The sequence below is a fragment of the Anopheles gambiae genome, chromosome 2, assembly GCF_943734735.2.
Source record: "Anopheles gambiae chromosome 2, idAnoGambNW_F1_1, whole genome shotgun sequence".
Taxonomy (NCBI): Eukaryota; Metazoa; Arthropoda; class Insecta; order Diptera; family Culicidae; genus Anopheles; species Anopheles gambiae.
The window spans coordinates 22,975,284-22,998,783 of NC_064601.1; the positions used below are offsets into that span (position 1 = coordinate 22,975,284).

The 23,500-nt window shown below is 52.7% G+C and overlaps 2 protein-coding genes across 6 annotated transcripts; one reads left to right on the forward strand and one right to left on the reverse strand.

Moving 5' to 3' along the window:
• Nucleotides 1-549: 549 nt before the first annotated feature.
• On the forward strand, nucleotides 550-20,354 carry LOC1273389 (putative epidermal cell surface receptor). 5 transcript variants are annotated; one of them, XM_061643522.1, is made up of 10 exons: nucleotides 550-1,054; nucleotides 9,560-10,169; nucleotides 11,415-12,217; nucleotides 14,461-14,668; nucleotides 15,829-16,716; nucleotides 16,982-17,767; nucleotides 17,967-18,861; nucleotides 18,940-19,115; nucleotides 19,452-19,676; nucleotides 19,758-20,354. In XM_061643522.1, the coding sequence occupies exons 2-10, from the start codon at nucleotides 10,055-10,057 to the stop codon at nucleotides 19,763-19,765; spliced, it is 4,104 nt and encodes a 1,367-aa protein (XP_061499506.1). In that variant the 5' UTR covers nucleotides 550-1,054; nucleotides 9,560-10,054; the 3' UTR covers nucleotides 19,766-20,354. The 5 variants fall into 5 exon arrangements, with proteins under 5 accessions (XP_061499506.1, XP_061499508.1, XP_061499510.1 ...); XM_061643524.1 differs by having other exon boundaries at nucleotides 16,982-17,674; XM_061643525.1 differs by lacking the exon at nucleotides 550-1,054 and adding an exon at nucleotides 8,915-8,976 and having other exon boundaries at nucleotides 16,982-17,674.
• Nucleotides 20,344-23,069, reverse strand: LOC1273388 (DNA helicase MCM8). The gene is made up of 3 exons (XM_312356.4): nucleotides 22,716-23,069; nucleotides 20,949-22,634; nucleotides 20,344-20,877 (listed from the first exon to the last, which is right to left on the reverse strand). Exons 1-3 carry the CDS (start codon nucleotides 23,023-23,025, stop codon nucleotides 20,369-20,371), a joined length of 2,505 nt encoding a protein of 834 aa, XP_312356.3. The 5' UTR covers nucleotides 23,026-23,069; the 3' UTR covers nucleotides 20,344-20,368.
• Between the last annotated feature and the right edge of the window lie 431 nt (nucleotides 23,070-23,500).

Sequence of the window (23,500 nt, forward strand, 5' to 3'; positions counted from 1 at the left end):
TCCGACATGCAGGTCAGCCACCAGTATAACGTTGTAAATTCTAATTCTAATTTCTAATTTAAAATTTCAAATCGGAAAACACGTCACTATAATATTGTTACGCACTGTTGTTAGGAATTCTGCAATCGACCGACAGCGCCATCTATGAGATTTGACGGAACTATCACGCCCAAAGCTTTGTTTTATGCTCGCACTCTCAGCAAACGATGCAACAGGTCCCGTGCAGCAATGTGCAACATATTTATGCTCTTTTTTTTTCTTCCCTCCCTATACACTCTATTTCGCTTTCTGTCCGCTCTCTTTCTCCCTCTTTCTCGCTACGGTTTCATTCCCTTCCGCCATACATCCCATCCCGCAAATAATAGCCCATCATTGCCCGTCTCGTTCGCACCACGCCAAATGGAATCAAAACCGGTTCCGGCACGAGCCACCCCACCCGCACCGCACCAGCATTTGACGCAACAACACAACAACCCCCGTCACACGCATTAAACGCGAACCGCTTGAAGCGTTTTGGGACCGTGTGGCAAGCCGCCGCCGCCGCGGTGGAAAAAGCTCGCCAGATGAGATTTGATCGCCGTTCGCGTCGGACGTGTGAGGATCGTTGCGCGCGTACCTCGTGCTATTTAAGCCGTCCCGTGTGCGTTAGAGACGATCTGTGTGTGTGATTTCTTTTTCTTTTTCTTCTGTTGAATACTGTCGCTAATTGGTGCTTCGTGTCTCTCTGTCTAGCTTACAATAAAGAGAGAGATAGTGTGTGTGTGTGCGTGAGTCACTGAGATTCAGTGTGTGTGTGTGCGTGCGTGTGCTCAGTGTAGATCCTTAACTGAACCGTCTGCAATTTTCTGCCCCAATGCACCACGTGTCTTAAGGGGTGGATGTTGCCTCCCTACTTCTCCTTCTTCCGTATGCTGCCGCTACCCTTCGTGCCACGACGAAAGAAAGAGAAACCAGAAAGAAAGCATTAGAACGGAGCGAAAGCGGCCACACGACACACGCCAGTTAAGCGACCAGGCCCAGCATCGGTGGAAAAAAAAGGAAAGAAACAAAAAAGGTAAGGACCGACTGTTGCCACACCAAGCTTTTGTGTGCGAAGAAAGCGCCAATGCCTTTACCGGTTCGGTTTGGAGCTTGCGTGTGTAAGTCTGTGTGTGTTGTGTGTGTGTGTGTGTGTTAGTTAAAAAATAGCACGGGGATTAAAGCCAAAGCCGCTCAAACGTTACGAGCGACGAGCGACGAGCTTTTTGCATCCCTAGCGTCGATTTGTCGTAACCTTTTCGAAGGTAAACACAGTGGGGTGAGTCGGTAAGATCGGAACGGTTTACAGCCTGCCGGTGCTTTCTTTGGGAGCGATTGCTCGTGCTCGTGGTACGTGTTTTGTGCATAGATAGTCTTCCCCTTGATGCTTGGAGGCAAGCGTCAACCAGCAGCATAAAAACGGCATTGAATGAGTGTGAGAAATTGGACATTAAATCATCGTCTTGTTAAGCCAGGGAAGGTCGCAAACCTGCACTATGAGGTAGCAGGCAAAGCGAAATAAAAAAAAAAAACACTCCAAAAGCACCATCGATGTGGTGAGTGCTGGTGGTGGTGGCGGCGCGTCTATTCACTTTCTTCCACCCGGCCGATCAACCGCGGTACAGTGTTCAATTTCACTCGAAACCCCCGACAGCGACAAGCCATTTTGAAAACGTTTTTTCCACCTATCTCCTCTCCTCTCCCACTCGTTGTCCGTTTTCTCGCTGTCCGGGCTGAGTGTTTTCCCTCCCAAACGGGGCAGCGGGTTTCACTTGCTTGACCATTAGACCGATCGGTTTTCTCATTGGCAGCGCGTTTTCTCTTATCACGATCACGGCCAAGAGCGGTACCAGTTTAACACCCTTCTTCCCTTTTTGTTTGCCCATGCCAACAGTCTGTGTGTGTATGTGTGTGTGAAGATGAGCTTAAGCTCCGTGGTTGAGAGAGGAAAAAAAAGCCAATGTAAGAAAAACACCTGGGAGCGGTTTTCCCTTCGGCACGCTTGACAAGGCCACGGGGCGACGGTAGCGATCACTTTTCTCCCCCCTCATAAACTGGTCACACGGGCTGCCGACCAGTGGAGCGCATATTTATTGATGGTTTTAATGTTTTCATCGCCGCCCAATAGCCCCCCCCCCCCCCTCAGCGAGCAACAGTTTGCCACTTAATGAGACGCGCACAGCACGACACTTTCCCCCATCGATTTCCACCGTTGTGAAGTCTGTTTTTTTGAAAAATGAACATTTTAAGTCGAAACCATTTTTCCCTCAAACAGACTGCTTATCTAATATTGTTTAACACAAAGCTTATCCCGCTACACACTAACAAAGGAAAACTGCATTTTTTGTTGTTGCACCAAAAGGAACCGTTTGGCCCCGCTCCGCCCAACACGTGCCAGCAAATCGAAAGCAAAGACGGGGCCGGTAATGGTTGCCGGCTAATGAACGGCGCAATTCATGTAACCGGGCCGTCCGTTGTCGTGTTGTCGGGGGCAGTTAGGCGCCTACTACTAATTTGCTGCTTTTGGCACGGCGTTTGGTACGCATGAGTTACGCCGACGAGCGGCTTGGCTGTGGCTTGGATTTGTTCGGCGGTCCCGCAAATGTTTGGTAGACCAATTGATTAGCCGTTTTGCGGGCCTCGACCCTCCTCCTGCCAGCCGGGGGGGGCACAGACGGTCAGACAGTGTTTGCCGAGCTGAAGCACTCTCTCGGCCGTGCTGCAACGGTCATGATAATACGGTCCTATTGAAGCACAAAATGCACTCCACTTCTAAACGAGTATTGAGATGATCCAACGCGCTTCTTAGCGCTGCCCGGATGTGAGTCAGACCGAGCACTGGAGTGGAGCCGGTCACAAGCACGCTAATAATAATAAAAAAATACACACACTCACAGAACGCGACAAATCAACGCCGGAAACGCGTCAACGGGAATGCTGGAAATGCCCGACCCGACTGGACAGCGACAGCGAATACAAAATCCGCGTCACGTCAGCTTCGCGTCACGGGCCGGGGCATCAAATTGAATAAAATTATTTAAGACTGCGCGCCACCACAGAACAAAACGTGTGACATTTCCCTCTCTCTCTCTCTTTCTCTCTCTCTCTCTCTCTCTCCCATACTACCTCTCTTTATCTCTCCGTTCGTTGAGCGGCGGTCGTTTTGCTTAAAGTGGTCAAGTGATGCGGATGCTGAAGATTGGGGCAGATGGGCGATAAACAATTGCCTAAATTAATTAATTGATGCGCTTTTCGCGTTCGGGCTGCTTCGGAAGTGATGGAAAATGGCGGTTCCGCTTTGGTCACCGTGCTTTTGTGTGCCGGCACTTCCGCATTTGCTGATTTATTAGTGTGCGCGTGCGTGTGCAGAGGGACAAAGGGCGCGATCATGGACGCAACCCGGTCAGTCCGGCTTCCTTATGGGGGTCAGGGTTTAGTTTCGGTGGATGATGACGCACCATCGGCTTTGTGACCTCAGCTCGCAAAAGATTCGAATGAAACATGCCAACTGAACCTGAGAGAAACTCAAAATCCGTCGCGAGAAGATTGAATGGATTTTTTTGTTTTTTTGGGGAAGTGAAATTCTAGACCTGCTCCTCACAGAGCTGGTGGAAAGGGCAACTCATCATCAACATTCCATCGTTCCCATGTAGAGGCGTTTGTTAACACAACTCCGTGGATCATTTGTTACCCCACGCTGTTTAATAATGCTATACCACCGAGATAATCATATGATAGATAAAGTTTTGGAAAACAACACAGATATGGTCAGAAAATATATGATTCAGCTTGTTCACCAAAGGAGGAATGAGCAACGGGGTGAGCAAACAAAACAAACATGCTGCCAGCCACAGACACCTTGGCCAGCCAGCGATGAAAACGTGCAGATAGAAAAAGGGCCTTCCCTTTTCGTGGCCTGCCGCACGCTCAAGTCTCTCGCACGGAGCAACGCGGTGGCTGCGCTTAGAACCACCCGAACCAACCCGACTGTGTTGACCGATTTCCTTCGGCCCTCAAGAAGCCTCAAGATCGCTCCAGCGCTCAGTCATAAAATGCCCATGCCCAAAGGCTCAGATGCCCGGACCTTTTGCCCGGTTTCAAAACCGGTTTTGCGCGTCGCGAGCAAGCAAACGAGCCTGGAAAAAGGGATGCTGCGGCAGAAGCAGGGGAAGGGGAGCGGCATTTCGCTTTAATTTCCAGCGTGTGCTGTGTGTTTTTGTTTGTCAGAGACCGGAGACCAGAATCTGTGCTTTCTTTCCTTCTTTTAGTGCGCTTTCTATCCTCCTCTTTTTCGATTGCGTGATGTTTTTTTACGTGTTCCTTTTTGCGTTCGGTTCATCCCTTTTGGGCAAGTGACCCTGCTGTTGCTGCTGTTGCTTCATTCTCGTGCTTTCCTGCTCTTTCTGACGCCTGACGCTCGCGTGCTTTCGGCTCGTCTGGCGGCCATTCAGCGTCCCAGTGGTGGAAGAATCCGGGAGAGGGGGGAGCGGGCAGCGAGGAGGGTGAGATTTTCTTGGTGCCTTCACCTGCCTGGGTGCGAGAATGTAAACCCTAGGGGCCAAGGGCCGAATCGGTGCTGGGAGTGGGTGAAACGACGGGAAGGTGCGAACGTTAAATTTTCAAAAAGAAACACCCCAATCGCCAACGGCACGGGATGGAATGTGTGTGTGTGTGTTTGAGTGACCATCCCGCCAGGGCAGGGGTACCTTCCATCACATCCCCATTTGTCACGGGCATAGGGTGGACGCACACACACATACACACCGGCGGCCGTGATGCATTATGCATCATCTTCGTTCGAGTTAAGAATGCGCCCGCGTGGAATACAATGTGGAAGTGATGTCACTGTTGGCCACTCTAAGAAGGGGGAAAATCCCAACACACCGCACTTGAGTCGAGTGTTTGTGTGCGTCTGCGTAGGAATGTGTAGGAATGTTAATGAAATTTGCACCTCCCTGTGTGGCAGCCCCAAGCGAAAGACATCTGTTTGCGAAAGCATAAATCAAATCTGTTGCGCCGGCTAGTTTTTTTTTTTGTGTAAGATGAAACGATAATGTCATTCGTTTGCTCACCCAGACCGGAACTTTCGATGAGAAAAGGAGACATAGAGAGAGTGAGAGAGAGAGAAAGGGCAACAGAGACAGAGGTAATACAATCATTTTTATACGCGCGAAAGTACACCGGAGGGAGAAATTCCAAAAGGCCCAACCCCTGGTGCCGGAAACGGAAGGTAAACGCACACACACACACACACTGTGACAGAGAAGACTCACTTTCTCTTTCGCCACCATGCGAGCAGGCTGCATCAGCCCAAACATTTGACCAACTGTCCAACAGTACCCTGTTGTCTGTGGTGAAGCAATACAGGCTGAGTAAGATTGTGTGCGATGTTAATTTGCATACAAACAAGCAAGAGGCGCAGAAGCAGCTCAAGGCTGGCACCACATTTGAAGTGATTTGTTCACTCACACACACACACACACTCACACACACACACACAGACACAGAACTCGTCCCGGACAAATACGGATGTTGAGGCAAACGGCCCTCGGGAGCTTGATTTGGGTGCTCGCGCGGGCCAAATAAAGCGAACAGCATTGATGATTCAACCTTTTCCGGCGGGGATGGGCGCATGAAGGTTTAGTCCGAGGCCAGTCATAACCATTCCGTCATATGTAGAGCTTGGATGTGGATAATTGCACGGGCAGGATATATAGATAGGTACGTGAGCGTGCGGCTGGCCATAAATCAATTACGCTCGTCCGTTGTGATTGATGCAGATTAGGTGGGCAATAAAAAATAGGATGTTATAAAGCGATCAAAAATAGACTGTAATGTCGGGAATATATCAATGTCTACAGCTTTGAATTATGTAGAATATTCACTAATTAAGAGAAGAGATGATGGTACAAGAAACGAACCCCTAGTGAGCCTTCAATTAAGAATAATTTACTTAAAAATACACTCTTTTTATGAATCAGCTTACAAAACGAGTTAAAGAAGACTTCAAAGCCCATTTCGGTACGTAACAATGTTACCCATTAGCACGCCATTAGCAGCGCACGCCAAAACGTTCTCCTATTACAACGTTGGCCAACTCGACCGGGTAAAAATCTACATCCCACCTCAATTGACCAAAAAACGAAACAAAAAATAACACATAATGCCCTCTGCAACACACTGCCGCCACACATTACATGCGACTTACATGAACCGGATCGGACCATGAGCCACAAGACTGTCCGTGCAACCGGTGCAACCGTTGCGGTGTTGCGTTAGATAACGACATGCATCGCCATCAGCCCGGCATCGGCTCCATTCGATGCAAAGTATACCCGGGGGTGGCTGGAAAAACCATTCTTCCCTTTTCTCGACCCTTCCCACCAACAGGGGGAAAAGTCGGCGGAACATTTGCTGCCACCGAAAAAAAAAAAACAACAAACGTCCAGCACACGCAAGTCACAAGGCTGGGACATGGTTCACTTTTCACTTTTCTTTTTCTCGCCTCTCTCTCTCTCTCGGTGTACGTACGTGTGAGTGTCGGAGAGTGTCCAATTCCGGGGGCAGCTTTCGTAACGACTCGCCAACCCCGTTCGGGTGGGTTTTGTGGACCAATTTTTGCCTGCCTGCCCCGCCGTCGTTATTCCACTTTCCATTGCTGTGTGGTAATATGTTCGCCTTTCCTTTTACCGGCAATCGCACTGCGCTCGCATTGATACCGCAGTACCGGGAGCCCGAGATCAAGTTTCGAACCCTCAAGAGTGCGTGGTTACATTTGGGAGAAAACACCAGATCACTCTCACAATCACGGCACAAAATCGTTTTTTTGTGATCGATTTCAATCACGGTCGGCAAATGGGAGCTAAATTTCATTCCAGCTGCACCTTTCAATTGGTTTGGGCGGACATTTTGCTTTCCCCCGACCCGAAAGGGAAGCGCACAGTTGATAAATGTGTAAAGTTTTTTCCCACCTTCCTTTAATGAACGGTTACGGGGGTTTTTTTTTTTGTTGATCCCTCCCCCATGCTGACACCACGGGCTGAAAAGTGCACTAATTATAGCGGAAACACTTGGAAGGAAACGATCATTTCCCCGGGCTCGAAATTCCCCCGAAAACAATAATGCCTAAAGCGGACAAACCGAAAAGCAAAACAAAAAAAATCGCACGATGCTGTTTACGCTTTTGTGCCATCGTTAACAACGTCCCCTGGGAAACGATCGCGACCGATCGCTGATCGTGAGTTTTCCCATCGACGCTCCGCTGCGTTTTGGAAAATCGACATCCATAACAGTGAAGCGGGCTTGGTAATTTATGATTCTAACGGTCCTGTCTAACCTTCAGCGACGCTGATGCCCGTCACCGCTTGCTTGTCATCGAAGTCAGAAATAAAACCCGTTCCAGCACAACCACAATAATGATAGTCGACCAGAGACACTAATTTCCCTGTCCGGTTTTGCTCATCCCCGGAGCCCGGGACGACAATCTATCCATCGGTGTGCAGTACCGATGACGCCAGTGCCAGCATATTCCGGATGGCTTTTGTCGACATTTGCAACCGCGCTAAATGTCAGCATCGAGCACCTGAGTTGGACTGAGCACAAAACCCCGCGCGATGCACTTTGCGCCGTTTGTGCGCGCTATTATGCCTCAAGGGTAGAAATACTTTCGAGACATATCGATCGTTCTGATGCTGAAGCCTTCACGTGCCGCCGTGAGTTGCTTCTAAGCCGTAGCAGTCGAGTTATTGGGTCATTGTCAGCCGATTGACGATTGCCCTTTATAATGTCAACGAGAGTGCGATAATGAGTGTATGTGTGTGTGTGTTTCTGTCGAGGGTGGCCAACAAATAGCAAACAAAAAAAGGTCCCAACTAGATGCATTTTCTTTATTATTTTTACATTATCTTATTGCAAATTGCGATAAAACGATGCAGTGAAAATGATATGGAAATGGAACCAAATTAAACCAAACACAGCAAAACACTTCGCCCGACCTTCGGCATCGTAACAAAAGACTTCAATGCGCAAGAATGAGACGAACCTGGCCCCGTCTGGTAAAAGGCAATGCCAGTGCATAGCTAAACATGATTTCTTCACCACTTACCGCAGTCTTCTGTATTCTTGTCTTTCCCCCCCCCCCTCCCCCCCCCCCTGTCCGCTGTACCGGTTCTTCTTCTTCTTGCGCAGGCAAGAGTAAGGGGTATTATGTGCAAATGAGCGATAAATCAATGACGCTTCAATCAGCGCCCGCGCAAGCGGGGGGGATAGGATTGCTTTGCCGTTTTGCTATTTCCTTTTGCTCTCCTCCGGCTAGGTGCATCATCCATCCGCCTGACCTGAATACATTGTTTACCGTATTGCGTGGGCGTTCAGCTCCTCTCACACTGCCCCTTCTTTCCCTTTGTAGACGAAGAAGAGAAGGGTAAAAAAACACCCAAAACACCACCCAGCCAAGTAGCGCGCAAATGGCATGCAAATAATTGCAACCGAACACCAATTGCGCAACCACCGATCGCGGCTAGGCGCCGTCTACCGCGTAACCGATCGCATACAAACACACAGAAACACGTACACACATGAGCACAGTGATTGATAGTGCATTACTCATCGAATTCTCTCATAAATCTCGCACTTCGCACTATTGGAGCTTCGTCGTCCAAGCAAGATTTGCCACAACAGTTGCCTCATCGGCGGTGTGTTTTTATTTCCGCACTGTACCTCACCCGGGGTTTCCCCAGCCTTGCCGTGCCGTGTGACGCGTGCGTGTTGACGATGATGACCCTGGCGCAGGAGCCGGCCCCAGTGACGCATCGACACTTATATCCTGCGCTACACCGTTAAGGGGGAGGGATGAGGTATTGCTTTTAATTTTTACACCTTCTCCACGCTGTGTCAGTTATGGTTCATCGACGAGACGCACAACACAACTCGACACTCGGTTCGGTTCGAGCCCAAAAGGTAGGCTCGAGGTTTGGTTTTTTGCCGTGCAAATTGTAGTGTGACGTGGCAAACGGCTTTTTGGTTGTTTTTTTTTACGACTTTGCTTGCAATGCCCCTTCCGGAATCGTGCAAAATCATCTTACCTTGAGCGTGAAAGTGAAACTGCGAACTTTATGACGCTGCGTTGAGTCAGTGGGGGATTTGAGGTTTAAGTTTACTTCCGTTTTCCCGTGCTCCAATGTTTATCGCCGCGAGCCAAACCGAACCTTTCGATCACGTAAATTTCTGTCAACCGAACGGATTTGAACGCAATTTAAAACCAAAAATTTCAATTGGCATACACCAAAAAAACACAAAAATGAAAACAATCAACTCATGAGACAGCTTTGAAAGGGAAAACAATATCCCAGCAGCAGCAGCAGGCAGTAGAAGAATAATGGCCCGCAGGTCATTACGACAGCATTCATTACGCGCCGGTTGTTGTTTTCTTTCCTATTCCGAAGCAAAGTGTGCTTTTATGTTTCATGAAGCTGTCGGGGAAAAACACTTTTCTTAATTTAAAATTTTTCTTTCTTTCTTTCTTTTTTATGATCACCCACAGGACCACAAAAGCTGACGAACACTGCAGCAGTTGAAAGTGTGTTTAACCCGAAGGGCGACTCATCCAGTGAGCTCATCCACAATGGAAGAAATGACAATCGTGTGTCCCAACGGTAGCCTGTGAAAAATTAATCAGCGTGAGTGGCGGTGGAGGTGTGAGAAAATCGGGTGCGTCGAGTGGCCGGCGAGTGCGTGAGAAAAGGGAAATTAGTGGCCCAGGTGTGTGGCCTGAGTGTGTGTGTGACCGCTCAAGGCGCCGTCCAGTCGGGTAGCGCAATCGATCGAATGATCGAACCCGTGAACCAGTGATTCGTTATCGTGGATCGTTACAACAGTGTTTGAAGTGTGTGAGTGCCCAGTGAACTAGAAATATTCTCCCCTTCCCCCTCTCCCTTCAATGCTAGTGCGAAGAAGCCTCAATAGCAGTGATTATTCAAACCGTGTAAAGTCGTGACAAAGTGTGCATTGGTTAGTGGTGCAAGGCGCCGAGCTTAAAATGGTTCGAAAGAAGACGTCCAAAATGGACACAGCCAAGGGTCGATTGGTGCTACTAGCAGCAGCAACAGTATGCTTGATGTTCTGCTGGCCAGCCCTGGCACAGGACGCGGAAGGTAGGTGTTGATGGAGGATAGTAAGGAAGTTCTACGTCCCCGCAAACCATTCATCAGGGAACGCACATAAAAACAACGAACAAACTTCAAAACTCAATCAAACAGAGCATGGAACGCAAACATAACGACACATTCAAATCATTAACACTGCGGGAAATTAACGAACAGAAGAAACAAAACAACAACAGCAAATCCAGGGCCCCTTCCCTTTCCCTTTAACGGTTTCGGGGAGGCAGGGTACGGTTCAATCTAATGATCAATCAAATCAAATTACATCTCTCATCGATGTGTTTGTGCGTTTGTTTTTTTCTCTTCATCTTCTTCAATACACATCCTACCCTGTTACTCTTTTGCCTCTTTTCGCGCTCCATCGTTCACGCATGGGGCAACAAACCCACCAAGAATCCCTTGCCACGCGGCCAAACATTTTCGTTTGTCTTGATTTGTGTTTGTGTGTGATCCAAATTCAAACCGAATTGCGGCATTGCAGGGCACACACACAGCGGACAGTCACAGTACCCAGGTAACCCTGGGAAATGATGTCTCTTTTCCTTTTCACCCTTTTGTTGCCTATAAAGCAGTAGAAGAAGAAGTAGCTAATTACCATTCCAGTTCGTGATTCGAGGAGCAAAATTGGTATGAAACGATTGAAGATCGCTGTTGACTCATGTGGATGGATGGTTGTGTAAATATGTTGCCCTTTTTTTTGGTGATTTTTGTAAATAAGTTTCTTGTTGTTTGATTCCAAGCAACCGCGAACGTCCTTCAATCTTTTGGCTGGTAAACAAGTGAAGCAGCTCAAGATCAAACACGCGAAGTAAACAAACGCTTAGGTTGGTGTTGTTGGTTAGGCTTGCAAGCCTAAATTGGAAGCAACTCCAATAGTTGTTGCACGGTTTAATGAAGCCATCATGCACCGACAGCCACTAGAAAGCGGGCCAATATCAAAGGGAAAGTCCAGCCTATCGAATATGGTTCGGGCTGCAGGTTAGGGAGAGGCGCTGGTGACGTACCATCATAGCGCATTCTTCGCGCACGACGACTTAGCGTTAGTGTAGGCGATACCGGCGATACACTCATGTTGCACCGGACGCAAAGCCTGCAATGACAGATTAGGTAAACTGTATCGAAACCTGCCACCAGCGTGTGTGTGCAAACGGGAATGTAGGACAGCACACCAGCACATCTTCCGTGCCGATCATTCCCGTGTCTAATGAAGGGTTTTGTGTGTTTCGCTTTCCACAGCTCCAACCGCGACGTCAGCAGGCAGTGACGAGCTCGCCCCGGCTGCTACCAGCACGATCGTCAACACGATAGAGCCCTCCGAACCGACGACGGCCGGATCGCCGCTCGAGGTACTGCCACTAGCGACGAACCCGCCGACTGCCGATAGTGGCGAATCCATCGCGACCGATCAACCGGCACAAGTGGATGGCACAACAACCACGCAGCAAGCGGCCCTCGACACGTCAGCCCCGTCTACCGAAGGTACAACGGCGCAGCCGGACACGAGCACACCGCCCGAGGTCAAGACCGTGCAGGAAGACGCGGATAGGACCACCACAACAACAACAATCGCACCCACGACGGTGTCAGATGTTTCCACCGCACCACCGACAGTGGCCGCCCCGAAACCGGTTATTCTGCACGTGAAATCGCCCGAGGAGGAGGCGAACGATCGGGCGGGCGACCGGCCGCCCTCGATACTGAACCACTTCCTACCGAGCGGCGAAAGCTCGTCCGAGGAGCTGCTCAAGATGAGCGATGTCCGCGCGTCGGCGGAGGTGCGCGGCCGGGCGATCAGCTTCGGGCCGGCCGAACCGATCAATTTCGTTACCGCACCGAATCTGGTCACCACGGTGCCGCCACCGGGACGGGCACCGGCAGCCGACCAGAGCACGAAACCGCCCGCGTTCGATGACCTCAGCGATGTGAGCATGGAGTCGACGGATGGGACGGAACCGGGGCTGGAGCCGGCCGACGGAAAGTCGATGGAAATGGCGATGATGACACCGGGAGAGTGTATATTCAATGGCATCGAGTACAAGGTAAGAAGGGAAGGGAAGTGCTAGATGGAGGCGATCACGGCTGGGTGGCTTTCTAATGGCCAGCCAGTTTGATCGTTTGTTTGCTCGTGGGGAGGTGTAATGCCCCGATGCTTAACTAAGCGTTGAAAGTGGCTCACCGGGGAGGGGCTGGTGATCGTTGTTTGGATAGAACCAACCACACATACACACGCACAACCAGCTGTGACGCAGTGCAGAGGACGGATGTTATGAAAGTTTGGCCCGGCAGACAGCAACAACCAGATTTAATGAGTTCCGTTCTGGCAATGCGCGTGACATTTCAAATCGATTGCTTAACACGCCGATTTAAATAATGTGCTCAGACACGCATTGCAACACTGCAGCGCACTCCAATGCACCCTTTGACCTCAAATAAAACGGGAGCACCTTGAAGCACTGCTGCAGCTGCGTACGTAGGTGCGCGAAACCTTCACCCATTCGCGCGGTGACACATATTTGAAGGAATGCATGCAATCAGTGTCAGCCCTATCCGGCCTGCTCGGCTAAGCTGCACCAACATAAGCTGCCAGCATAGTTACGGTGTTGTGGCGTGCGTGCTTGCCGTGCTTTAGTTTACTGCTTCGCCACGCATATGCTTGCCATTGCATCTGAAGCTGCACGGTAGGCGCTACCTTACGCAACGCTAGAGACGATGGTTTGAGGGTGCGCACATCCGCGAACAATCTTGCGAATAAATGGAACGCAAACGCGGCGATCCCAAGGTGGGGGTACATTGGAGCAATTGTGCGCTTACACACACACCCAAAGTGGGTCACATTAGCGCCGGGGCATAATCTGTGGCCTACTGGTGCGCGTACCTTCGCCGCCACAAACCAGAGCACCAGAAGGCGCGATGAGTACGCGATGAATGTGTGCGCAGGTGGCTGTCCTTGAACTCGTCTAATCGTAGTGTGCGCCGTAGAGGCGTCTGTTGCTGTCTTGAACTAACAAGACCCGCGAAGCACATGGGCAAGAGTCGTAGTTCAGCAACGGTTTGTAGAAGGTAGACCCGAGGGTTTTGGGTTTTAGTTAATATCGCTTCGGACGTCAACTTTCGTCATGAAACGGTGCGCCGAAACAATCGAAATTCGAAACACAACCTGATTTAGCAGCCAGGTGTTGGGTAGATTAGTTGCCTGTTCTAACCTCGGGCCAGGGAGCTATCAATTTCAGCGTAGCTTCATTCCCCAACAAGGGCATAAAAAAGCTTAGCACAGCTAGGAACAAAACCGGCTAGAGAAGTTCAGGGTGTTATGTAAAGCAAACGAGTTGGAAGTTCGCAATGACTATAGGAAATACAGGAAATAACGCTTGAACATCGTGCATACAAAATCCCAACGGATGAGTCTTTGCTATGAAAATCTTGCTTTCAAAACATCACTTTTAACCTTAGACCATGCCCTGGAGAGCCTGGAATTTCGTGCGCTTCTCCAAGAGTCTGCAAATGTTGCTCAATTTCGTCATGCTTCGTCTGGCTGGCTGTACCCTTAACCTTACGCTGTCCACAACCGCCACGCTGAGGTGCATACCGTGAGAATGCAAACGGATCGATTTTTCATTACCTTTTTGACTGGTGGACCTACCTCTCCGTCATTAGATTAGTATTGCACCACGTTCCCATGCCGAGCGGACATTTAAACGGGTTTGATGTCATCATTCCAGCTCGAGTTTGAGGGCAATGGGAACTCCAGAGACCGCAAGATCGCAGAACAAATATTCAAAGTTGGCCCCCCGAGGCAACCATTAGATGCGCCATGGTTTAAAAAAAACCCCCAACCAATTGGTTGCCGTTCTATACACTGGCACTGGTTCGTTCAGTTCAGTGCGGCTGCACACAAACGCTCACCTGCAAACCACGGCACGACCAAGCATGAAGAAGCACTTAACCTACATTCGATCGCTTTTTTTGTCGATCGCGCTGAATGGTGATCGCTTTTTGTCAACGCGTGGGACTACTTGGCTTTCGGTGTGCCCCCTTTTGCCGATCGCTCCCAGCAGAAACGTCCTCCCCATCTTTGTTTGTCCCAACTGTCCCAACGTTGTCCAATCCGCTCCCCCCACAGCGGGCGATCTCGCTCTCTTCTCGCCTAAAGACTCTAAATGTTCGAAAACTCCACAAACAACTATCACTTTCTGGTCGGCGATCGAACTCGATCGCTCCATGGTTTGGTGGGTTTCACCCGAGAGCGGTTGTAAGATGTTGCTACGTTTCTTTCACTTCACAGACGAACGCCACCGTGGACAAGGATTGTGACGAGCGGTGCCACTGCGAGGAGGACGGCAAATGGCGCTGCGAGCCGCGCTGCGGCCGGCCATTCATCAAGCGGGGCAAGACGGCACTCGCCGCCGGCTGCTACGAGAATCCGTCCAAGACGGACGACTGCTGCGCCACGCTGATCTGCCCGTCCGAGCGGCTCACCGATGGACGTGTCGGTAAGTTATCGTTGGCGCATCGATGTAATTACATCGGCTTGAATTGTAGTTCATGTAGCAAGAGAGAGAGAGAGAGCGAAAGAAGCCACCCCAGGTAAGATGGCGCAACCGGTCTCAAAGGTGTTGGCCACGTACACGGAAATCGAAGATCAGATGCGATCCAATCGAGTCGCAAGTCGCGCGTGCTGCACCACGATCGCGATTATGCGACCAACGGAGATGGTGGTTTTGCAGCACGGAAAAAGCGAAATGCGAGCTTACGTCACTCGGGCGCCGGTGTGGCTTTCCCGCACTTCCTGGTCAAGCAAGCTGGGCGCGAAACTGGGTCTTCGCTGGCGAACGTTTTGCATATTGCGCGATTGCACGATTCCACACGCACGTTGGTTCGGACTCCCATTCGGACTGAAGTTGGACAAAATTGATAGCAAAGCGAAACTGGGTCCGAACGGTTCCTGTACATTTTGGAACCTGTTCCAGTGGGTTGGATCAACCAGAATCGTCTGGAATTGTCCAGAATACCCGAAATCATCGAGTAGAAATTAAACAACCAGAATTTATCTAAACATTGCGACTTGGTACCATCCAGAATTTCCAGATGATTCCGGAAGATTCGGATGGTTCTCGACCATCGACGACTTTGGACGGTTCCGGACGATTCCTACGGTTTCAGATGACACCCACGGTTGCGGATGGTTCCGTATGATCCCTAACAATACGAATAATTCCCACGGTTCCAGACAGTTCCAGATGGTTCTGGGCGGTTTCTCACAGTTCCGGACAGTTCCGATTGGATCCAGACGATCTCAGACAATTCGAACGATTTACACGGTTTCAGATGATTCCCACGAATCCAAACGATTCCTTCGGTTCCGGACGATTGCAGACGATTTCGAACGGTTCCAACGGTTTCGAACGATTCCAGACGATTTCCACGGTTCCGGACGATTCCAGACGGTTCCGGCCGGTCCCGACGATTCCGAACGATTCTCACTAATACTAAAAATAGCGTTGGTTTCGGATGATTCCGAACGGTATTAAGCGGTTTCGGACGATTCCGACGATACCGACGGTTCCGAACGAACTCATCTCTAATGTCAAACTCACCCCGTAACTTACATCTTCTCTTTTTCCCTCTTTTCCTCACCACCACCCACCCAAAGAACCAACGCCCGTATCGGAGGAACCGACCACAACCATCCCCACCACCACCACCACCACGGCTCGGGCGATCGTGACGAGCTGCATCTACAAGAACCGTTCGTACGGCATCAACGAGCGGATGGAGGTGGGCTGCGAGCAGATCTGCACCTGCACCAGCGACGGCGAGATGGAATGTGCGGCCCGGTGCGCCCCGCTCAATGCGACCCGCTCGGAACAGTGCGTGGTGCTGCCGGATCCGCACGATCCGTGCTGCAAGCGCGAGTTCTGCGACGTCACGCTGGACGATCACGAGCAGAACAGTGGCGTCATGATGATGATGGCACCGGCCTCCTCCTCCTCCTCGCCGTCCACGACGGCCGCCGGTCCGGCGGAGCAGGCCGACACCTCGGCCCAGCCGGCGGGCTGCGAGTTCAAGGGACGCCCGTACCGGCTGCACGACCAGTTCCACGACGAATGTAACGCGCTCTGCCTGTGCACCGAGGCCGGCGTCCACTGTGCCAAGATCGAGTGCCCGTCCGAGTTCGGGCTGGACGTGCTCGATCCGCACTGCCTCAAGTGGGGCCCGGAACCGGCCACCTTCCGCGCGATCGCACCCCGCTGCTGCCCGGAGCGGATGCGCTGCATCGACAACGGGACGTGCGAGTACAAGGGCCAGTTCTTCGACAACTGGTCGGACATACCGAGCAATCTGACGGGGTGCGAGCAGCACTGCTACTGCGACACGGGTATCGTCGAGTGCCGGCCGGCCTGCCCGCCCGTACCGGCCGCCCCACCCTCCCATCTGCCCTGTGGCTCGCGGAACGCCCGGCTGATGCCGATCCCGGGCGAAGAGTGCTGCAAGCACTGGGCCTGCACCCCGAACGCGGACAATAATGGCATCGCAAGCGGTAAGTAAACACGACAAAAAGGTCAAACGTTTTGTTTGTCGAGTGCTTCTGTTCTCTATTCCTCTATCTTTACACCCCGGAATGTGTGTACGTGTGTCTGTGTGTGTGTGTTTGTGTCCTCTCTACACACTGTCACTCCCTCCCGACACGATTGTGATCATGCCACACACCGCACAATTGCGCTCATTGTACCACTGCACCCTTTGCGCCATTCTTTGCATTCATTCGCCAACCCATCAACCGACATCATCGTTTGCATTTGCAGGGAACGACGTGCTGAAGCCATTGCTGATGCCGGGAACGATCATCAATCAGTTCCTGCCGACGAAACCGCCCAAGGACAAGGAGCAGCCGGCGGCCGCACCGTTCTACCCGACGCTCGACGGCAAACCGCCCAAGGTGCCGCAGGAGAAACCGCACAAAAAGTACACCAAAGAGGACGGTCCCGCCACCACCACCACGGCCAGCAAGAAGGACCACTTTAACAACATCTTTGCCGGCACGCGCCCGGTCGACGAGCCGGCGGACGACGGGAAGTACGATTACGGCAGCTACGAGGAGGGCATGAAGCCGGCCACGCTCGGCGTACAGCGGCCCGGACCGCCCGGTTACTACGGCCCCGAGCTAAAGCCCCACTACGGCGGTGAGTTTAACCCGTACCTGCACCCTGCACTGGCCGGCGCTAGTGGCAACGTACCGCAGCAGGGTGGACAACCACCTCAGGGCTCGCAGCTCGATAAGCAGCTGCTAAGCGTGCTCGGCCCGAACGGTCCCGGCAGCCTTCCGCCGAACATACGCATCGAGCAGCTGCTGCAGCACATACACTCGCAAGATCCGAACCAGCTGGCGGCACCGCCCGGGCATGGTCTACTGCACGGCCAGAACGTGCCACCGTACCAGCCACAGCTTCCGGCGCCGCCCGCCACCACCGGCAATGGCATCAACTACAACCAGTACGGTACGGATCAGCACGCACCACCGCACGTGGAGCTTGGTATTGCACCGCACGAACACTCACCACCATCACTACCACCATCGGCACCGGCACCAGGTTCATACGCATGTTTACTTTATCCATCCAACGCACCCGTTCTGTCGCTAACCCGACCGTTTTATCACTTCCTCCTACTAACTGCGCTTTTTCGGGTTTTTGGGACGCTGTTCTTCCCAACTCTCTTGTTCCTACTCCAGGCACCCCTTTTCCGTGGCACAATAACTCATACCAACCGATTCGTTTCCTTCTCATGCAGGTCCGGGTGGACACGCCGGTGGGTTAGCATTCTCCGCGCTGCAGGTTGACCTGAAGGTGCTCGCGCTCGACGCGATCGATCCCAACACGGTGCGCGTCATCTTTCTCGTGCCGCAGGTGTACGTCGGGCTGCACGGGCGGGTCGAGCTGCGGTACACGCGCACCCGCAACAACGACACCAGCACCTGGCAGTCGCAGGTGTTCGCCCCGCCGGACGATCTCATCGCGACGCCCCAGCTCGAGTTCGAGCTGCCCGGCCTGAACGCCAACACGGAGTATCGCGTCAAGATCACGCTCATCCTGCGCGACGTCAACTCGCAACCGTCTAGTCAGGTGTACACGGTGCGGACACCGTCGGATCGTGTCATTACGCCACCGTCGATCGGTATCGGTACCGGCCACTTCCCGCACATGAGCCATCCGACCAACTTCCTGAAGGAGATCATACAGGATCCGGAGCTGCGGGCGGCGGAGGTGAACTCGACCTGGGCGAAGATCGCCTGGCGCAAGCTGGACGACGAAGAGCTGGACTACGTGGACGGGATACAGCTGCGGTACCGGGAGATCGACAGTATCGTGTACCACGCGACGCCGCTCATCCATCGAGCGCTGAGCGAGTACACGGTGGAGGGTTTGCAGCCGCAGACGCGCTACGAGGTGGGCATCTTCTTCATTCCCTTCCCGGGGCATGGGGAGGAGGTGCGGGCCGGAGAGATGCTGCCGATCACGACGGCCGAGCGGGTGGACGTGTACGGGTTCGAGGTGGTGGTGAACGCGAGCAAGATAAAGGCGACCAGCGTGGAGGTTAGCTGGTCCGGTGTGCCCTACCCGGAGGACAAGTACATCAACATCTACCGGGCGATCTACCAGAGTGACAGTGGGAAGGAAGATTCAAGGTATGGGTGGGGGGGGGACTTTGACATCTTGCTGCTTGCGGAGGTGCTGACACTTGCTTCGCCTTTTCCATTTTGCAGTGTATTTAAGGTCGCCAAGCACGACTCCACGACGGGGACGCTCATTGCGGACCTGAAGCCGGGCACCCGGTATCGGCTGTGGCTTGAGATGTACCTCACGAACGGTAGCATTAAGAAGAGCAACGTAGTCAACTTCATCACCAAACCCGGCGGTCCTGCCGTGCCCGGAAAGACAGGTTCGTAGGTTCGCACAGTGAAATTTTCGTCAGAATCGATTCGAGCTAGCTCCAAAGTTTTCTGGTATCGATTCCGCAATCAGTTTCCGAAATCGGCTTCGGAATCGGAATCGGCTCCGGAATTGGTCCTGGAATAGGCTCCGAAACTGGTTTCGGCATCGGTTTCGGATTCAAAATCGGCTTCAGAATCGGAATCGGTTGCGAAATTGGTTCCGAAACCAGCTCCGGAATTAATTCCGATCACGGAATCAGCTCCGGATCGATTCGATTCCGAGGTCCCACCACTGTATCCCAGGACCGACGCTCACTGCAACGAATTCTTCCCGTATTTCGCAGATAAACTGGCAGCTGCCGGTGCGGCCGGTGCCGTGAATGGAGACTACTACGGGCCACTGGTGGTCGTCGCCGTCATTGCAGCGCTGGCCGTTATGTCCACGCTAATACTGCTGCTGATACTGACAAGGCGTCGGGTGCAGAGTGCTACGATAACGCCACCGAGGAAGAACGATGCGGCGTACGACAATCCCAGCTACAAGGTCGAAATTCAACAGGAAACGATGAGTGAGTGCACCTTGCCGGGTTGAGGCTGAATTTTCAATCATTTTAATGAGCTTTCTCTCTCCCTATCTCTCTCCCCTGCAGATCTATGATTCGAACGTGTCTTGCTTTGATGGTCACTCTAGCAGCCGGCTGCCATCCCGGAAGAGGCTGTCCGTTAAACCACATCCGTACCAGCGAACTGCTGCCAAGCGCTATCGCGAATCGGGTTTCTTTATTTATTACACTGTCCATCGATGTGAGACAAACGACGAAATTATCCGCTTTCCCGCTTCCGCAGCCCCGATCGTCCCGTGTGTACATAGTAGAAAGATAATCCGTCCCTCAAGCTCAGCTGCGGGAACAACACCTGTCTCACGAAACGCCTTCCGCCTTTAGCACAGTTACGATCCCATCGCCTTCACCTTCCTCCTACTATGTGTAGCCATAGCCTGTATAGAGATAAGTATCGTGTAGTGTGTAATGAAACCGATGAAAACGTATCCCGCAATGAAGAAGAATCGTTCGAACGCGAAAGATTGTAAATAGAGATGTTAATCGAACCGGGTCCATCTGTAGCCCCCTCGAATCGATCACACCTACGACTGTGTGAGGAACAATCAACTATGCTCTCCAAGCGCAACTGGGGGGGGGGGAGTGTACTCTGTACAGAAATAAAGTTTACTCGTCATTTTAACAAAAGCACTGGTTGCTCCTCATTCGATGATAAACTTGTAACAATCGCGTCCCTTCTTTAGCAGAAAGCCCTGAATGTTCATCGTGTCGATCAGCTCGTTACAGTTGGCCACAATACCACCGGCCGCCATCGCTTGCCGCAGCTCGGCCATCGTGTACAGCGTCGTGCCGGTCACGGCCGAGCGGGACGCAAGCACACGGGCAAACTTGCGCACCATCGACGTTTTGCTGGTGCCGCTACCGTTCGTCAGGCGGGTAAACTGTAGATCACCCTCGTCCGTGCTGAACACGTCCAGCATGCTCTGCCGCAGGATGGCCAACACATCGCGCACGTGGGCCACTGTTGCTTCCGGCGAGAGGTCAATCTTCGCGCGGGCCTGCGTTAGCCGTATCAAACCCTCCAGCTGCCGGGTGGTGACCGGTATCATGTCCATATGGTTGTGGGCCCGCCGCAGCTCGACGAAGAACTCGCGCAGCTCCTCGGCCGCCTTGGCCGTCAGCTTCGGTTGCACGTTTTTGCGGGCGTATCCTGTGCAAAAGGGGGAAAGAAATTAAATTATTTCTCTCACAAACATAAATTTAAAAGACGATTTATCTCACCGATGTACTTTTGAACGATTTCCGGTGGCAACAGGTCCATCTGTTCGCCCGGCGCTAACCGTAACCGCTCTTCCAGCGGCGGCTCCCCTTCCTCCTCGTACGAGCAGTGGCCCGACGCGTCAAAGAACGGATGGGACGGCTGCGGTTGCAGGTGGGACGAGCCGGCCTTGGCCAAACCGTGCACCTTCTGGATGTGGGCGGTAAGCAGATTGTCCGTCCGCTCGTTCGACCGATCGAGCAGAATGAACACCAGATCGAACCGCGAAAGCAGGGCCGGATGTAGCTTCAAGTTTTCCGACACCGTTTTCGCCTTGTTGTAGTGGCCACCGGCTGGGTTGGCCGCGGCCAGTACCGTCGTCCGGGCCGGCACGGTGCAGATGACGCCCGCCTTGGCCACGCTGACCGACCGCTGCTCCATTACCTCCAGCAGCCCGCTGTGGCCGGACATCTTGTCGAACTCGTCGATGCAGCAGACGCCCTGGTCGGCCAGCACCAGCGCACCCGCCTCGAGCGACGCCCCCACACCCTTCTCCGTGCGCACCGTCACGGTGAGGCCCACGTTGGAGGAGTTCGTGCCGCACACGAAAATCCCGCGCGGTGACACATTGGCACAGCTTTGCAGTATTTGACTTTTCCCAATGCCCGGATCGCCCACCACGAGCACGTGTATCTCGGCACGGGTGCGCGCAGTGTTGGCCATCCCACCGAACAGCCCGAGCAGCAGACCCGCCTTCACGATCTCATGCCCATAGATCGTGGGACAGAGCGATTGGACCAGCAGCCGGAAGGGCGACGGTTCCGCCTTGATCAGCCGTATCGCTTCCATGTCCAGCTCGGTAAACTCCGCCAGCCGGTTCCAGTTGGCCAGCACGTTCTTGTTGCTGCGCACGTACACCGCCTGCAGGTACGCTTTGAACATGCTGGCCTTTCCCGCGCCGTCCGATCCGTCCTGCGACCGGGCCTTCAGTATGCCGGTCACGGTGACATCGTCCCCCGGGCACACACTGTCCACCAGTTCGTGCGTGAGCTCGATCTCGATGTTCTTAGCCGCGCTGCCCGCCACGGTCCGCGAGCCCTGGGTCGTTTCCTGCAGCCGCAGCGTCTGGTACGCCTCCATGCGGGTGAAGGCGGACTGCTGCAGCAGCACGAAATGGCTGCGCGCTTTGCACCCACTGTGGCACGAGGTGGGCGTGGTGTAGATTCCATCCTTCTGCTGAACCGCCTGCTCGCTGCCACACTGCGCACAGCGGAAGGCACACCAGGTGTTCATGATTTGGGTCGCGCCGGCACGAATGATCGTACCGCGGACGGATACCAGCTTGCCCATGCTGCTCACTTTGATCGACGAAATGGATACCTCCGGGCCGTAACCGACGATCCGGGGCCGAATCGTCTGCAGACAGAGCTTTGCATCGCTCTGCGTACTGCCGGTCGGCTGCTGGCTCATTAGCGTGTGGTGCATTGCCAGCCCAATGCAGGCAAGCGTGTGCTCCGGGCTGTCCATCAGATCCTGTCGCAGCGTGGACCATTGCGTGCGGAGCTGCTGATCGTTGTCGCATGCATCTAGCTTTAGCTCGAACCAGCAGGTTGCTTTCACCTGCGGAAGATCGTACAGGTCGGCAAAGTCGCTGTAATGCTTCTGCATGGCGCGCACACGATGGACCGTCTTCGAACTGGATGAATAATCTGTAACAAAAACGGGGAAAGGAAGGTGAGCACCGTACGTTGCCGGGAAAGGAACGCATAGCCATTCCCCCTCCCACGTACCTTCATTGGGAAAGTATATCTTCCATGCAACGTATTCACAGCCGCTGTCTCGTAAGCTCGTCGAAAAGCAGGTGACTTGGGTGGGTGGTCCCGATCCGGAAGAACAATCGGCCGACGACGATGGCAGTGCAAAACCTACCGGCTTTTCTCTGGGCACATAGGCCTGGTGCCGGTAGCCACGATAGTTGCCTCTCCAATTGCCACGCCAGCCTCCTCGAGCACCGCGAGAAGAGCCACCGCGACGATTCGATGAGCCTGCATTGTTCGTTGTATTTTGTGTCGGATTACCACCGGTCGGATTTTCCGCCATCGGAGAGCGCGCGATTTGTTTCAAACGCGACCAAACAACAACAAACGGCCGTCAACACGTATCCAGTGTGGCCAGATTTTTCTGGCGGTTTTCGGTAGGAGCGTCAATATTTTATCGGTAGTTTTCGGTAGGAGTTTCAATTTGTATCGAAAGTTTTCGGTATATTTGATGTGTTAAGCGGAGGAGGGGGGGGGGGGGGGAATAGCTTATCTGCGCGAGAAAATACATCATTTTTTATTTAAAGAAGATGCATCAGATGAGGTCCATATCGGTCACACGAATGAAGCATTTCTGAATTGTCGATCTGAAAACTGTACTAGGGATTCTCAGCCAACGAAGGATTGAGATGCACATTTCCTTTTGAGCGGTGGTGATTCCCTTTTCTCGGGGTTCCACGCGACCGCTTCGGACCTGCCGCAGTGGCAGTTCTTGTTCCTCTGGTTCTGGTCTCTAGTAATTTCCACATTTCATATGG

Bases quoted from the DNA above. Each gene is read 5' to 3' on its own strand.
- LOC1273389 (XM_061643522.1), top strand. From the start codon at position 10,055: ATGGTTCGAAAGAAGACGTCCAAAATGGACACAGCCAAGGGTCGATTG. The intron at 14,669-15,828 runs GTAAGTTATCGT...ACCCACCCAAAG, and splicing joins GCTCACCGATGGACGTGTCG to AACCAACGCCCGTATCGGAG. The intron at 18,862-18,939 runs GTATGGGTGGGG...TCCATTTTGCAG, and splicing joins AGTGGGAAGGAAGATTCAAG to TGTATTTAAGGTCGCCAAGC.
- LOC1273388 (XM_312356.4), bottom strand. From the start codon at position 23,025: ATGGCGGAAAATCCGACCGGTGGTAATCCGACACAAAATACAACGAAC. The intron at 22,635-22,715 runs GTACGTGGGAGG...TTTTTGTTACAG, and splicing joins GATATACTTTCCCAATGAAG to ATTATTCATCCAGTTCGAAG. The intron at 20,878-20,948 runs GTGAGATAAATC...CCTTTTGCACAG, and splicing joins AATCGTTCAAAAGTACATCG to GATACGCCCGCAAAAACGTG.